Source organism: Mesocricetus auratus, unplaced genomic scaffold (genome assembly GCF_017639785.1).
Source record: "Mesocricetus auratus isolate SY011 unplaced genomic scaffold, BCM_Maur_2.0 Super-Scaffold_100024, whole genome shotgun sequence".
NCBI lineage: Eukaryota > Metazoa > Chordata > Mammalia > Rodentia > Cricetidae > Mesocricetus > Mesocricetus auratus.
In genome coordinates, this window is record NW_024429205.1 from 2,848,550 (window position 1) to 2,865,633 (window position 17,084).

At 45.4% G+C, this 17,084-nt stretch overlaps 1 protein-coding gene across 1 annotated transcript in view; it reads right to left on the minus strand.

Moving 5' to 3' along the window:
- Positions 1 to 17,084, minus strand: part of Eipr1 (EARP complex and GARP complex interacting protein 1) — a 115,354-nt gene that overhangs the window by 31,544 nt on the left and 66,726 nt on the right. The window contains exon 4 of the mRNA XM_005082023.4: positions 5,676 to 5,832. Within this exon, the coding sequence (XP_005082080.1) occupies positions 5,676 to 5,832 (157 nt within the window). The remainder of the gene's footprint in view (positions 1 to 5,675; positions 5,833 to 17,084) is intronic.

Below are 17,084 nucleotides of genomic sequence, written 5' to 3' on the forward strand. Positions count from 1 at the left end.
TAAGGGACAGGTTTGGTATTGACCAGTAGCTGGAAATCAGCTTATCAAGCAGCTTTGCAGGACTTGGGGCAACATATTAACGTGCTCCTCACAATACTCACCCAATGCCACTGTTCTCACATAACCCAGGCAGAGAAGGAAAGAGACAGAGCCAGCTCTTCTACTCCTGACAAGCACTCTGGGTCCCCTCCCTCTCCTCTCTCAACACCACTCCTGCCCTTTACTTCCTAATCACCATCTTGCTATGCACGCCAGCCCTCCCAGGTGTCCTGCATGCTCGGCCTGGCTGGCATTTCAGTGTGATATTTACTCTATCTGTATGGGAGGGCGTTTCTTCTTCAGCAGCTGCCTCAGGAAGCAGGGGTCAGTTGGCTGTGCAATGCCAGTCACTCAGAATGATACCAGTGAAAAACCTGCATGGAGCTGCATGCTTAATACTGACACCTCCACAAGCCCGATCCTGGATGCAGGAGCTGGGAAGATGCCTCAGTGGGCTGCAATTAATTTTATGCACATCCTCAAAGCTTCTGGTTAGTAATAAAGCAATTCTCCTATGAAGGAGAAGGGAGTAGTTTGCAGGACTGCTCCATACACTACTGGAAGGGGTGCACAACACAGGACATGTGAGGTTTCTCTTGTTTTGGTTATTCAGCTGTTGGTCAAGCAGCTGGAGGCTTCCTGATCATCAGAAGGAGATGGGGAGTGGCAGGATCAGCCATTAAACCCATGGTGATGCTGGTGTACCATATGACTCTTGGAAAGTAATCACCTCCTTTTTCTCACTGGCTGGGCTCCAGAAAGTGTCCCCTTTATCGGGACCCCTAAAGATGCTGGGGTACACCAGCTGGGCAGATAAAAAGTGCTAGAAGCATTTGAGCAAGGTGGTCCGGAGTTACCAGAACACTCCACAGCAAAACATCACACATGCATCAGGCTAGTCACTAACTCAAGGAGAACAGCACAAAACATAAATGGAAGAATGTTAAAGAGATGATCCTCAGGCTGGAGGGATGGTTCAGTGACTAAGACCACTGGCTGCTCCTACAAGGGACTCAGATTCTGTTCTTAGCACCTATGTGGCGGCTCGCACCATCTGCAACTCCAGTTCCAGCGAATCCTCTTCTGCCTCGTACCCCCAACATCAGGCACACTTGTGGTACAAACACCTATGTGCAGGCAAAACACTCACCACATAAAATTATATATTATGAACAAATAGTCCTCATCTACTCTTAAAGAGTAAAAGTGTGAACCGACTCAGAAATGTGACACTGGCAATTACCTCTTCTGGCCTCCATTCCCACACCAGTGACAAGTAGAATTCTGTTCACTGTGCTATGTAGATTCTTGTTATAGAAATGCAGCTGTAAATGGCCTGATGTTTCAGTGTGTGGCACATTAAAAATGGTCAAAATGTCACAGCAGAGCAGCAATATCTGGCCAAAATACCCCCTAGTTTTGGGTCCACATCCACTCAGAAGCTGCATGTCTGGCTCACTTGCCTCACCACAGAGGGATGCAACTGGGTTGTAGGGAGAGAAGTACCTGCAGCTTTAGCCACACCCCAACGGGGGCTGGAGAGATGGCTCAGAGGTTAAGAGTACTGACTGCTCTTCCAGAGGTCCTGAGTTCAATTCCCAGCAACCACATGGTGGCTCACAACCATCTACAATTCAATCTGGTGCCCCCTCTGAGAAACCGGTTTGTAACTACATCGCTCGACACAACTCCGGACCAATGAACTGATACAGTGCACCTTCTACAATCTGGCCAGAGCTTCAGACAAGAGCTTCAATCAACACTAGAACTCCAGTCAAGCATCTCCTGCCAAACAGTGACTGTTTAATCCGCTTAAGACTCTTGTTACACTAGCATTTCCTTCCTACAGGTTCCCGTGAGATTGTCGTCGTCCCATTTCAGCAGGAAGTAATCTTGAGAATACTACGCCCCCTTTCCCTACTGTTGATATTGCAGGACAGTACACCTGTTAGTGTTAGTTTTCAATTATTTAGGGTTGGGATTGGAAGGAGGTATTCAGATTTAGGCATCTCTTTCAAATAAGCTGAGGTTTAGATGGGATAGATATACTTAGGGTAGAATATAGATTATAATTTGCTTATCATCTTCTATATACACATGCTGTACATGTTTGAGTTTTTGTGTCAAGTCTAAATCTTCTCTTTAGACTAAAAGGGGAATTATAGGGCGAGACATACCTGCAGCTTTAGCCATGCCCCAATGGGAGTGGCTACAGTATGTGAGGGAGAGGGAATACATAGAGAGGAGGGCAGCCTGGCATTCTCTCTTGGATCCTGGCCACTGCGGGGACCAAAGAGCACTTCCCAGTAAGTGATTTCTACATTCAATAAAGTATCTTAGAACTCCTTTGCAAGTAGCTTTATTTCCCACTTCACTGGGTGGCCTCCAGTCCTCCGCTGGGACATAATGGGACCTTTTCTCTGGCAAGACCCTTGTGCAGTCGCCTCAGCCAGAACAGATGGTATGTCACTGCATGCAAAGGCACCAGGGAAGAAAGAGGCTCTTCACTCCCTGCTGGATGGCCAGTAGCAAAGTCCTGTGGCACCATGGCACCGAGTGTCAGGAGACAGTCCACAGCATCTCACTAACTTAGAGCTGGAAAGGTATGGCCCATCCCATAAACACCCAATCCACAGGACCTGAAATCAGAGCCAAGATTGTGCCTGGGTTCACTGCCTCCCCCAGGGCAACAACAAGCCACCTGAGAACCTAATGCTAGGAAGGTAGCGGAGCCTCCCCCCCAAAGCCTGCTGTGTTGTATCTGCCCTCCACTGGAGGTTGTGAGTGCACTGGACACCTACTCTGATAAGGTTAGGTAGGCATTCCCAACACCTGAAACAGAGCCAGATCCAAGTGAGGATAGCTGCTCTGTTCATGAGGCCAGGAGGCAAACATGCTTCTGCCACAAGTGCAGCAGCCCTCTAAGACGTCAGCAGACCTCTGTTTCACTCCCCAGGCTGCAGGACACTGGCAAGCCCTTTCACAGGTTCAGTGGAGAAAGGGCCCTGTCTCACACACAGGCAGCTCTTTCTATCTCACTGTGGCTGGTGGTGACCCAATCCCAGCCTCCGGGCCAGTGCTGTCCGTGGTACTGAAGATGCAGTCTTGCCCCTGACTAAACGCAGTCTATGAGAGTGAACATGAGTGTGAGCAGAGATCTCTAGCTGGAATTGGCTATTGGCAAGAAGATGGCATCGATGTTACGATGCCAGGTCATGGTGCAGAAGTGGAGCACAGGACCTCTCAGGAGAAGAGACAGAGCCAGAAAGTTACTAGCAACAGTTCCTGGTCACCTGACAATTCCACTAAGCTAAGCATGGAGCCTCTGTCCCAACAGTGCAGAGAAAGTGGTGGCTGTGGGACACTTGTCAGCCCTCAGTGCCTTACTGTCAAGTCATTACTTTTCAGTTAAATACCACATTTCCACGTAACTCTTGCAGTGACTGTAAGATGGTATTTCCATTCTGAGAGTTTGCCCCAGTAATGGGATACTGGGAACTGAACTCACACACAAAAGCACAGACTTGCTGTGAAACCTCCAGGAATAGTGGAATCACTAGTCTTCTGCCATCATGCAGTTACCATAGGAACCCAAGAGAAGGGTGTACGGAGTCCCTAGGTCGTTCCTACAATAGCTAGTGGAACTGTAGTTATTTAAACTAATACACCTAAAACAAGCATGTGGGAAAAGGATGTACAACAATGCATTGGAGAATCAAAAAGAAGTTGAGATGTTCTAAATAATAGCAAGGTCAGAATCTAGAGCTCTCCAGATGAATCTGAGGATGGCCATCAACATCAACCACACATGCTGGCTGGGCCTTTGCAGAGTGTACATGGGCAGAGAGAAACTGAGCAGGCACTCTGATACCAGTTTCCTCCAGTGCACACGCATATGGCAACACCCTTCTGAGTGGTGTGTGACAAGGGTACTTACATGCTGGGAAGTCAAGGACGCAACGGTCATGCCCCTCATTCCCAGCCAAACTGGGAACCTTCTGGAGAGGACTAGCCCTGTTCAAGTGATGGCTCACCTGCCATGGACTCTTTTGTCTGCTCTCTGGAAACACACACATATACACACCGCACGCGGCACCCTGGAAACATTCACACACATGGCACCCTGGAAACATACACACACATGGAACCCCAGAAACATACACACAGACACCCCAGAAACATACATACACATGGCACCCTGGGAACATACATACACATGACACCCTAGAAACATACATATCCATACATGACACCCTGGAAACATACATACCCATACATGACACCCTGGAAACACACACACACACACACACACACACACACACACACACACACACGGTACCCATGACCATCCACCAAGGCCATCCACCAAGGCCTGGTTAAACAGGGAACACATCACTGTACAACATGAGCTCTACAAGACTCTACTCAGACAGTGGGGTGACAGCACAGAAGTGCCCGCTCCTGCAACTCAAGGACTCTGGTTCCCCTTCGCCTGGGAGACTGGGGTGGCAACCGCACTTATGCTGCTCTGGACAAGCAAGTGGTCAGTGATCAAGTGGAAACATAGCAGCCATGGAAACAAATTCCCTAGGGCTAGCACTGAAGCCCGCAAAGCCCCATACGGCAGCTTAACTGTGGCAGACAGTGACAGTCTAGTCCCACAGTTACGAGTTCCATGTGCTACCTCCAGGTAAGTCCCTCTTTGGTCTTCTAACAAACATGATTCACTGCTTCCTGTTGGGGCACAGTACACACTCATGGCAGGTCAGGGTATGTTACAGCCCATCCTATTACTAGTGACTGTTAAGCTCTGGGAATCCCCTGGTAACCATGACACCCTAAGGTCAGGTCTCTTGATGTTCATCCATCATCCTGCGAGCCTGGAGGGTATGTGCAACAGCTGATTGATACATTTTGCTGGGTTGGATCTATTTAATTGGTGAGCTGACTGCCTGCAAAGGATCCGTGTTTCCTTACAGACATGCACATGCACACATAAGCATGGGCTTGGGCATAGATACTAACATGTACAGTGTCAAGTAAAGCAACAATTCTTGCTGGGAACAGCCATAACAGCATCATACAGTGAAGTGTGAAGCCATGGTGTCTCAATTTTACCAGATCAGCCATTGCCCACTATCTGGAGGCCCTGGATAGATAAAGTCAACTTCTAACCACACAGACAGGGCCTGTCCAGGAGCCCCACAAACGGTAGTCACATTTCTCCATCTCTGCACATGTCATAGGATTGACAGGAAACAAAAGGAAAGGGCAGAGACATGGGGGCACCTGAGGATACCACCAGACATACCCTTCCTTCCTAGGGAGTCCACAGGAAGAGAACCCTGCGTGCTTTCAAGCTGAGGTGATGGATGACTGTTTCAAGTGCTACACCAGGCCTGGCTGGTCTATTGTTCAGTCAGGTGACTGCAGGCAATGCTGATTTAGAAGAGGGAAGGGTAACGTAGAAAACACCTGGACTAAGAGTGACAAGAGAGGATAAACGTCTAAGAGAAAGAGTACCAGAAGTGGGGAGCCAAGCGGGAGAGACGGGGTGAAGTGAAGGCAGCTATGCACACACTGACCCTGAGCAGCCTCTAGGCTTCTCCCCATATATAAAGTATGTAGCATCCTACCAGGCCACATTGCCGTGGGCCCCGTTGTCAAGGTGACAGAGCAGCTCCAGGGTCTGTGCAGTGCTTGCAGGGTCATCGGGGGACTCGTGGCTGCCGGATTCTAATTCCTTGGGCATCCTCCACACAGCAGCACATGCCTGGACTCGGCTGTCTGAAGCTAAGCAAAAGGAAAATGTCAGCAGGGCTCAGTCCCACATACACTCAACACTCACACAAGTCTACAAGCGAGAGCATGCTGCTCCCTCAAATACTAATGTGCAGGCAGCAGAGTGCAGAGCCAGCCCAAGCTGAGCACCAGTGGAGCAAGGCACAGCCTGCAACAGCAGCAGGGAGCCCAACATCCCTGGCTTATAAACCACCATTCCACTTTAGAGAATTTAACACCCTCAGAAGACGACAGTGTGTGTGTGGTTTTCTTTCTTTTTTTTTTTTTTTTTTTTTAAGAAAGGTTATCAAGATGGGGAAACTGTCGTAACTGCCAGACCCATGCTTGGGGCCTCTACTCTATTCTGAGATATACTTTTAAATTTGCTTTCCATTTAGTTTTAGCTTGGTTTGGCTTTAATTGTTTCTGTTTCCGAGTCTCATGTAACCCAGGCAGGCTTTGAACTTTCTATATATCCAAGGGTGGCTTTGAACTCCTCATCTTCCAGGTTCCGCTTCCCAGGTACTGGGATTGCAGCAGCACCACTCATAGGTGCTATTTAGTATTAAGTTGGAAATGTGCTCAACAGCATCCTTTGGCCTTAAAGATAGGCTCGATGAACAGGTCCCCGATGTGAAAGCATCTACTTTTGTGAAGTGTTGGCCCCCAGGACCTCCAAGCAGCTGCTCTGTGGGGTCACCAAGGTGAAAGCAGACGTTCTTATCGCCTGTCCTACCCTGGTTGCTTGGGTCACGTCATTTAACTCTAAGTATTGAAAAGGTGCTTATGGAGTAGCAGTTCTCACTTCCTGATAAGTGCTCTCCCTTCAACGTCCATATCAGCTGGCCAGAATACTCTGTTTTGGGGGTGTTCTTCCTCTCTGTTCACCCTGCATTATTAGCCAACACGCAAGAGAAAGCAACTCAAGAGCATTCAAGAGGATACTGTTGATAGAACACAGGTACACTTGCTTCAATTGCTATACCATTTCATATCACTCAATATAACAAAAGGATCCTTTGTTTCTATTTTCTTTTGTTTTACTTATTCTTACTTTTTTTCCATGTTTTTCTCCTATTTTGCTTTAAAGACATAAACACACATAGACCGACATATAGAAGATGAAAAGCAAATGGTTCAATGCCAAATGACTTAGCATACAGGAAAACTGACTGGAGGCAGCAGTGGAAAGGGCTTAGAGCAAGCTTGTCGACATCATTTGTAAATGTTGGAGCTACAGTACCTGGCTGCCTACAGAAGCTAGGTAAACAGGAGAACAGGTCAGGAAAAAACATCAGGCACAGTGGCCCAGGCCCACAATCCCAGCACCGGGGAGGCTGAGACAGAATTATGTGCAGCTCAAGGCCAGTCTGGGCTATAGTAAAAGGTACTGTTTTGGCACAAACAAGCAAACACAGGCAAAACCTAAAGGAGAAGAGCAAGGCCAGCTATTTGTACCTAGAGCAGTAACAAAGGGGGGCAAGGCTGTCAGCATCTTCCGGGAAAGGTGATATCACAACAGATACAATCAGGAAGAAGTGTCACACTGGGATGCCATATTACAGATGCTTAGCATTCAGATACGGTGGCAAATTTGTAGAAAGACCAACATTTAACAGAACTGACAAAAGAAATGAACTTTCTGACTAGACAAGGATCTACGTAAGACCTGGAGAGAAGGCTCAGTGGGTAAACACAGTGACCATCAAGCCTGAGACCTGAATTCAATTATTCCTATTCAGAAACCACTAAGCTCGGCTGACTACATCACAAATCTTTTTTTTTTTTTTTTTTTTTTTTTTTAAAGACAGGGTTTCTCTGGCTTTGGAGGCCGTTTTCCTGGAACTGGCTCTTGTAGACCAAACTGGTCTCAAACTCACAGAGATCGGCCTGGCCTCCCGAGTGCTGGGTTTTGGGTTTTTGTTTTGTTTTGTTTGGGTTTTTTTTTTTTCGGGACAGGGTTTCTCTGTATTGTTTGGAGGCTGTCCTGAAACTCACTCTGTAGACCAAGTTGGCCTTGAAATCACAGAGATCCGCCTGCCTCTGCCTCCCAAGTGCTGGGATTAAAGGCGTGCGCCATCACAAATCTAAGCATCTAGAAAAGGCAAGATAGCAGGTGTCATAGTTCCTGTTTTTAATCCCAGCACTTACAGAAGAGGAGCAGGAAGACTGGAAAGTTCAGAATCTGCTGTGATACACAGTGAGATCCTGTCTCACCATGGGGAGAAAGGAGAGAGGGAGGAAGCATCCAGGAGGGAAGGAGGGAAGCAGAGAGGGTGAGAGAGGAGAGCATCCTGCCTGATAACAAGAATCTAGAAGGCATTGCAAGATAGTATGTGACATCACTCTCAGTAATACAGATGCAAAAATGATAATAAATGAAGCTTGATGGTGTATACAAAAAATAGCAATGTTGCAAGGATATGAGGTTGGGCCAGCAGGATGGCTTAACGGGCAAAGGTGCTTGCCTCCAAGTCTGACAACCTGAGTTCAATCCTCAGAACCCATGGGGTAGAAGGAAAGAGTCAGCTCCAGAAAGGTGGCCTCTGACCTCCAGATGCACTCCATGGCGGAAGTGTCACCAACACACATAGAGGATGAATGAAATAATCAAAACTACAAATGAGGGGGGGGCTAGATTGATGGCTCAGTGGTTACCAGAGGTCCTGAGTTCAATTCAGGACCGTAATACAAAATATCCAGGAAATATGGGACACAGTGAAAAGACCAAACTTAAAAATAATAGGTATAGAAGAAGATGAAGAAACCCACCTCAAAGGGCCAGAAAACATATTCAACAAAATAATAGAAGAAAACTTGCCCAACCTAAAGAAAGACACACCAATGAAGGTACAAGAAGCCAAATAGAGTGGGCCCAAAAAAAAAATTCCCCAAACTTACAGAATAAAGAAAGAACATTAAGAGCAGCTAGGAAAAAAGGCAAGTTACATATAAAGGCAAACCTATCAGAATTACACCTGACTTCTCCATGGAAACTATGAAAGCAAGAAGGTCCTGGATAGGTATTCCAGCAACATTAAGAGTCCACGGATGTCAGCCAAGACTGCTATACCCTACAAAGCTTTCAATCAATATAGATGGAGAAAACAAGATATTTCATGACAAAAGCAGATGTAAACAATACATATCCACTAACCCAGCCTTACAGAAAATTCTGGAAGGAAAACTCCAACCCAAGGAAGTTAACTATTACCAGAAAAACATAGGCAATAGATAATCCCACTTTACCAACAGGCAAAAGAAAAAGTGGTGGAAATCCACATACACTTCCACCAACAATAACCATTCCAAAACAAACAAAAATGACCTATCAATGGTAATTAATTTCCTTCAATATTAACTCGCCCATAAAAAGACACAGGTTAACAGAATGGATACGAAGACATAATCCATCCTTCTGCTGCATACAAGAAACACACCTCAGCTTCAAAGACAGACGTTATTTCAGAGTAAAGGGTTGGGAAAAGATATTCCAATCAAATGGACCCAAGAAACAAGTGGGGGTAGCAGTCCTAATATCTAACAAATTAGACTTTAAACTGAAATCAATCAAAAGAGATGAAGGAGGTCACTTCATACTCATCACTGCAGAAATCAACCAAGATGAAATCTCAATTCTGAACATCTATGCCCCAAATACAAAGCCATCCACGATTGTAAAAGAAATATTACTAAAACTCAAGTCACATATAAAACCTCCCACACTTGTAGTGGGAGACTTCAACACCCCACTATCACCACTAGACAGGACCAAAAGACAGAAACTTAACAAGGATACCAAGTACCTAATAGATGTTATGACCCAATTGGGTTTAACAGACATTTATAGAACACTCCATCCAAACACAAAAGAATATACCTTCTTCTCAGCTCCACATGGAACCTTCTCAAAAATCGGCCACATACTTGGCAACATAGCAAACCTCAACAGGTTAAAAAAAATGGAATAACTCCATGTATCTTATCAGACCATGATGCCTTAAAGTTAGAATTCAACAATAACACAAACCGCAGAAGCCCTGCAAATTCATAGAAATTGAATAATACACTATTGCACCACTCTTGGGTCAAAGAAGAAATAAAAAAAGAAATTAAAGACTTCCTAGAGTTCAATGAGAATGAAGACACAACATACCCAAACTTATGGGACACTTTGAAAGCAGTGTTAAGAGGAAAGTTCATAGCACTAAGTGCCCACATGAAGAAACTGGAAAATAGTCACACTAGAGAATTAACAGCACAACTGAAAGCTCTAGAACAAAAGGAAGCAAACTCACCCCAGAGGAGCACGCCAAGAAATAATTAAATTGAGGGCTGAAATTAATAAAGTAGAAAATAGGAAAACGATAAGAACAATCAATGTAACAAAGAGTTGGTTCTTCAAGAAAATCAACAAGATAGACAATCCTTTATCCAAACTTACCAAAAGGCAAAGTATGAACACACAAATTAACAAAATCAGAAATGAAAAGAGAGACATAACAATGGACACTGAGGAAATCCAGAGAATCATCAGGTCATATTTTAAAAAGCTATACTCCACAAAACTTGAAAATTTAAAGGAAATGGACAGTTTTCTGAATAAATATTACTTACCAAAATTAAATCAAGAACAGATAAGCAATTTAAATAGTCCTATAACAAGCACCTAAGGAAATAGAAGCAATCATCAAAAGTCTCGAACCAAAAAAAGCCCAGGACCAGATGCCTTCAGTGCAGAATTTTACCAGAAATTCAGAACAGTTTATACCAATTATCCTCAAAGTATTCCATGCAACAGAAGCAGAAGGGTCTTTGCCAAACTCTTTTTACAAGGCTTCAACAACAATGATACCCAAGCCACACACAGACACAACTAAGAAAGAAAACTTCAGACCAACATCCCTCATGAACATTGATGCAAAAATACCCAATAAAATAATGGTAAATCGGATCCAAGAACACATCACAAACCTCATCCACCATGATCAAGTAGGCTTCATTCCAGGGATGCAGGGGTGGTTTAACATATGAAAATCCATCAATGTGATCCACCATATAAACAAACTGAGAAACAAAAATCACATGATCATCTCACTAGAGGCTGAAAAGGCCTTTGATAAAAATCTAACACCCCTTCATGATAAAGGTCTTGGAGAGATCTGGGATAACAGGTACATACCTAAACATCATAAGAGCTATATACAGCAAACCAACAGCCAACACCAAACTGAATGGAGAGAAACTCAAAGCAATTCCTCTAAGATCAGGAACAATGGAAGGCTGTCCCCTCTCCCCATATCTCTTCAATATTGTCCTGGAAGTTCTAGCTAGAGCAATAAGACAACAAAAGGCAATCAAGGGTATACAAATTGGAAAGGAAGAGGTAAAACTTTCACTATTTGCAGATGATATGATAGTTTACATAAGTGACCAAAAAACTCTACCAGAAAACTCTTGCAGCTGATAAACACCTTCAGCAACGTGGCAGGATACAAGATCAAAACTCAAGAAAATCAGTAGCCCTGCTATATACAGACGATAAAAGGGCTGAGAATGAAATCAGAGAAACATCACCCTTTACAATTGCCACAAACAACATAAAATACCTGGGAGTAATGCTAACCAAACAAGTGAAAGACCTGTATTGCAAGAACTTTGAGTCTTTAAAGAAAGAAATTAAAGAAGACACCAGGAAATGGAAAGATCTCCCATGCTCTTGGATAGGTAGAATCAATGTAGTAAAAATGGCAATCCTGCCAAGAGGAATCTACAGACTCAATGCAATCCCCGTCAAAATCCCAGCACAATTCTTCACAGACCTTGAAAGAACAATTTTCAACTTTATATGGAAAAACAAAAAACCCAGGATAGCCAAGACAACACTGCTCAACAAACTAACGTCCGGAGGCATCACCATCCCTGACTTCAAGCTCTATTATAGAGCTACAGTCCTGAAAACAGCTTGGTACTGGCACAAAAATAGACAGGTAGACCAATGGAATCGAATCGAAAACCATGAGATTAATCCACAATTCTATGAACAGCTGATTTTCAACAAAGAAGCTAAAATTATACAATGGAAAAAACATACCATCTTCACCAAATGGTACTGGCATAACTGGATATTGGCATGAAGAAGACTGCAGATAGATCCATGTCTATCGCCATGCACAAAACTTAAATCTAAATGGATCAAAGACCTCAACATAAATCCAGCCAGACTGAACCTGTTAGAAGAGAAAGTGGGAGGTACCCTTGAACGAATTGGTACAGGAGACAGCTTCCTGAACATAACACCAGTAGCACAAACACCGAGATTGACAATTAATAAATGGGACCTCCTGAAACTGAGAAGCTTCTGTAAAGCAAAGGACACAGTCAGAAAAAGAGGCACCCTACAGATTGGAAAAAGATATTCACTAACCCCACATCTGACAGAGGACTGATCTCCAAAATTCACAAAGAACTCAAGAAGCAAGTCTCCAAAACACCAAGGAATCCAATTAAAAAGTGGGGGACTGAACTAAATAGAGAATTCTCAATTGAGGAGTATAAAATGGCTGAAAGACACTTGAGAAAGTGCCCAACATCACTAGCCATTAGGGAAATGCAAATCAAAACAACTCTTTTGAGACACCATCTTACTCCTGTCAGAATGGCGAAAATCAAAAACACCAATGACAGTTTGTGCTGGAGAGAATGTGGAAAAAGGGGAACACTCCTCCACTGCTGGTGGGAGTGCCAACTTGTACAGACACTATGGAAATCAGTATGGAGATTCCTCAGGAAAATGGGTCTGAGTCTACCACAAGACCCAGCAATTCCACTCTTAGGCATATGCCCAAAAGATGCCCATTAACACAAGGATGTCTGCTCCACTATGTTCATAGCAGCATTATATGTAATAGCTAGATCCTGAAAGCAACCTAGATGCCCCACAACTGAAGAGTGGATAGAGAAAATGTGGTACATTTACACAATGGAGTACTACTCAGTGGAGAAAAACAATGGAATCTTGAAATTTGCAGGCAAATGGATGGCACTAGAGGAAACCATCCTGAGTGAGGTAACCCAGACACAAAAAGACAAACATGGTATGTAAACACTCATATATGGATTTTAGATATGGATCAGGGGAGTGTCAGCCTATAATCCCAGGGCCAGTGAGTCTGGGAAACAAGAAGGTTCCCAAGAGAGATGCATGATACTCCAGAGAAGTGGAATGAGGCAAGATCTCCTGAGCAGATTGGGAACATCAGGGGAGGGGAGAGAGAACCAAGAAAAAGAGAGGGGGATAAGAGGAGGGGAGAAGAAGGCATAGGGAGCAGGAAGGTTGAGTCGAGGTAAGAATAAAGGAAAGCAGGATGAGAGATATCATAACAGATCGAGCCATTATAGGCTTGAGGAGAGAGCTGACACTAGTGAGATCGCCAGAGATCTACAATGATAACACCAACTGGCAAACTAAGCAATAGTGGAGAAACTACACTAATAGCCCCTCCTTAATGATAGGGTTGATGACTACCTTATATGCCATCCTAGAACCTTCATCCAGGGACTGATGGAAGCAGAGACAGATACCCACAGCTAAACACTGAACTGAACTCTTGGAACCTAGTGACAGAGATGGAGGAGTGATGAGCAAAGGGGTCAAGACCATGATGATGAAACCCACAAAGACAGCTGACCGGATAAGGGGGAGCTCTTGAATCCCAGACTGATGGATGAGAGGCCAACAGGGGACTGATCCAGACTCCATGAATGTAGTGCCAAGCAGGAGGCCACAGAAATCACTGGGGCCTTGGGTAGTAGAACAGTGTTCCACGGTTTATGAATGATCTTTGGGAGCCCATTCCAAATAGAGGGATGCTCTCTCAGCCTGGACACATGGGGAAGGACCTAGGTCCTGCCCTGGATGAAATGACAGACTTTAGAGATCCTCCCCAAGGAGGGCCTCACCCTCCCTGGGGAATTATGTGGGGATTGGGTGGGGGTTGGGGGGCTGGTGGAGGGAACTGGGACTGACATGTGAAACATTCATGTTTCTAATTTAAATAAAAACATATATTGAGGAAAAAAATACAAAGGAGGAAATGAGGGTGATTCCAAACTAATCAACCTAGTTCATCACATTAACAAGCTAAAGGGGAGAAAGTATGGTCCCCAAAACTACAGAAACACCCAATAGAATTCAGTCTTGGCTTTCATAACACTCTGAAGACTAGATATAGAAGAAAATTTACTCCAAGGGGTGAGAAGGGAGAGAGAAGAGACAGGGGATGGAAACATGGGCGAGGAGAGAGATGAGGCAAATGTAAGTGCTGTGGATGAAGTGTGAAGCCTTGCACGCCAAGGCCTCTTAGCATTGTGCTGAAAGCAGAGCGACTTCACCTGTGTGGCCAGAGAACAGAAAAAGAGAAGAACAGGAAAAGAAGACGTCGCCCTGCTGTTGCCACCTAGAAAATGTACATGAATCTGCATGACACTATCGGGAGCAAAGCAGCTCAACAGAGACCTGGAACTCAGCTGGTTACCCTGGTCATCAGCAACAAGATAGGAGATGGATGGCACAATGGGCTGGAGAGACGGCTCCACGGTTAAGAGCAGTGCGGCGCTCTTCCAGAGAACCCGAGTTCAGGTCCCAGCACCCATGTCAGGCAGCTCACAACCACCTGTACCTCTATCCTCCACCGCCACCTACACTCATGTGCACATACCCACACACAGTCACACATACATACCCACAGTTAAAAACAATAAAAACCTTTTTAAAGGCATTAGAAAGTTTAGTACCAAATAATTTTTAACTAAAAGTATGCGTGCGTGCGTGCGTGCGTGCGTGTGTGTGTGTGTGTGTGTATTTAAACATATTAACACTGACAAGAAAAACAATCAAAGAATAAACAAATGGTGAGACAGGCCACGTTCATGGATGGGAAGCGCATTCACCACTGTGAAGAACTCATGTGGACTGGAAATCAAAAGCCTGTGTGAGAATGTGCACACCTCAGATAGATACCCAGCAGTCTTGAGAAAGAAAAGCAAAATGACTTCCAAGCCAGATGTCAGTTTCTGGTAGTACAGACAAGCAAGTGGTCCAGATGAGGACAAGAGCCCACAAAGGGGCCTTTGCCCAGTCACCTGATGTTCAACAAAAATTGCACTGCATGAGAATGGACAACTGCCTTCCAACAAATTGTGCTGAGTCAGTTCTGTACACTAAGTGAAGATGAAAGTTTAAGAGGAGCCAGGACAGTGGGGTGCATCCAGGTGCACATTTAACACCCTCACAACCTGAGGGCAGCAGAGTTCTTCAACAGCAGAGGCATGTCAGTCACTAGGGAAAGATGGGCAGCAAGCAACCTCACAATTAAGGACATCTGCTCATTGAAACACTATTATTTGGGCTTCATCAAATACAGCTCTATTAAAAAACAAGGAGGAAACATTATAATACATGTAACTAACTAAGGGCTGTGTCCAGAAGTTATAAAGAGCATTTCAAGTTGATAATAAGATAAACAGCATGTTTTTTTAAATGGGTGGCAGACTGAATGAGACAACTCAGCAATGGAGATGTACAAATGGTCAGCACATTCCAGGAATGGATGCTCAACACCTTCAGTAATTAGTGAAATAAATGCAAAATAAAACTGAAGGGAGACACACCACACTCGGCAGGGTGCCAAATGCCTAATCCAAAAGGACAGCTCTGAGAGGGTGAAGAGTTGAAGAATCAGATCTTGAAAACAGTACACACACTTCCAAAAACACCACATGACCCAACAATCCCCATCTGAGAAGAGCCTGCTCAAGCCCTGTGGCAGCTTCCAACTGCAGCAGTTACCCCTCTCCAGCAGTGGCCAAGTGTAGACTGCCACAGCCAGAAGTCAGGGAGCACAGTGATGGACTGGAAGAGAGCTGAGGGGGTGGAAGAGAGGTGGCACTTCCTGGTCCACACAGACATGCATCCAACTGGAGGGAGGGAGGGAGGGAGGGAGGGAGGGAGGGAGGGAGGGAGGGAGGGAGGGAGGGAGGGAGGGAGGGAGGGAGGGAGGGAGGGAGGGAGGGAGGGAGGGAGGGAGGGAGGGAGGGAGAGAGAGAGAGAGAGAGAGAGAGAGAGAGAGAGAGAGAGAGAGAACAAAAACACTGGGAAGGGCAAGAATGAGTGAGCAGGAAGCTTATAGGAGGCAGTCTTTATCCAGGCCCAGCTGAGTCACTTCAAACCTGAACCCACCAATGGTAGAGACGGCAGCAGGCTGAGGGGCCTGCAGCCCGAAAATGAATACACACTTTAGCAGTCACTCCAGTCCACACCCAAGAATCACCTGCTGCTGTTTGCTCATGTGGTCGATTACTGGGCAGAGTAATAAACACCTAAATATGCAGGGTCTGCCTAGTCAGGTGTGTGCTCCTACTACCATCCGGAGACTCAAGGCAGCAAGTCATCATGGAGATATGTGGGGCTTTACTTACAGGAGGTCCTCTGGGTATGTGCCACTCTGTGTCATCTCCATGGTCCATACATACAAAATGAGACAGGCAGTTTAGGAGATGTCTGTGTTCCGACTGTGCCCTGTGCACTCCCAGAAGCTTCTGAAACTGCCCCCTCCCCCCACACTGCCAGAGGGTGGTAGAGATGTTAGCCTACTCCCTCCCAGAAAAACAACATGGAGGCTAAAACCTGTCTTTAAACTCAGTGGAAGCAGAGCACAGTCTTCCATGGAGATGTGTCTGCTCCCCCATGCCCACTGGGATATAGTCCAAGGCTGGCGGACAACCCCCACAGGACATCACACTGACCAGTGGTTGGTGACATCATGGTGACTAGGCAGGAGAGAGTGCAGAAGGCCTCAGCCAGGGGTAGGAGATGCAGTCATCCAGAGTCAGGGGCTTGGCACTACTGACACGACTTTAAACACTGCTCTGTCCCCGGGCCATGAAAACAGAGCTGGCACACACGGGAATGGCCAGTGGCCTGGCTGGATGGTCAGTAAACTAAAAAAGAAAAATACACCAAAAAAGAGACTAGACATCCACTTAGTGACAAGTGGATGTTCCAGACTCCACTAACCCTCAAAGAGCACTCTCCAGGCATGCGCTTGCCCCTGAACTCTGAGGCAGTCAATGCATCGATGCACCAGATACCTTCACACATACAGAATCTGACCAGGAAGCAATAGAACTAACGAGTATGCAGACTGACCCAGAATCTCAGGAGCCACTATCCTCATCACACCACCTCTCCAAAGACTGCCAAG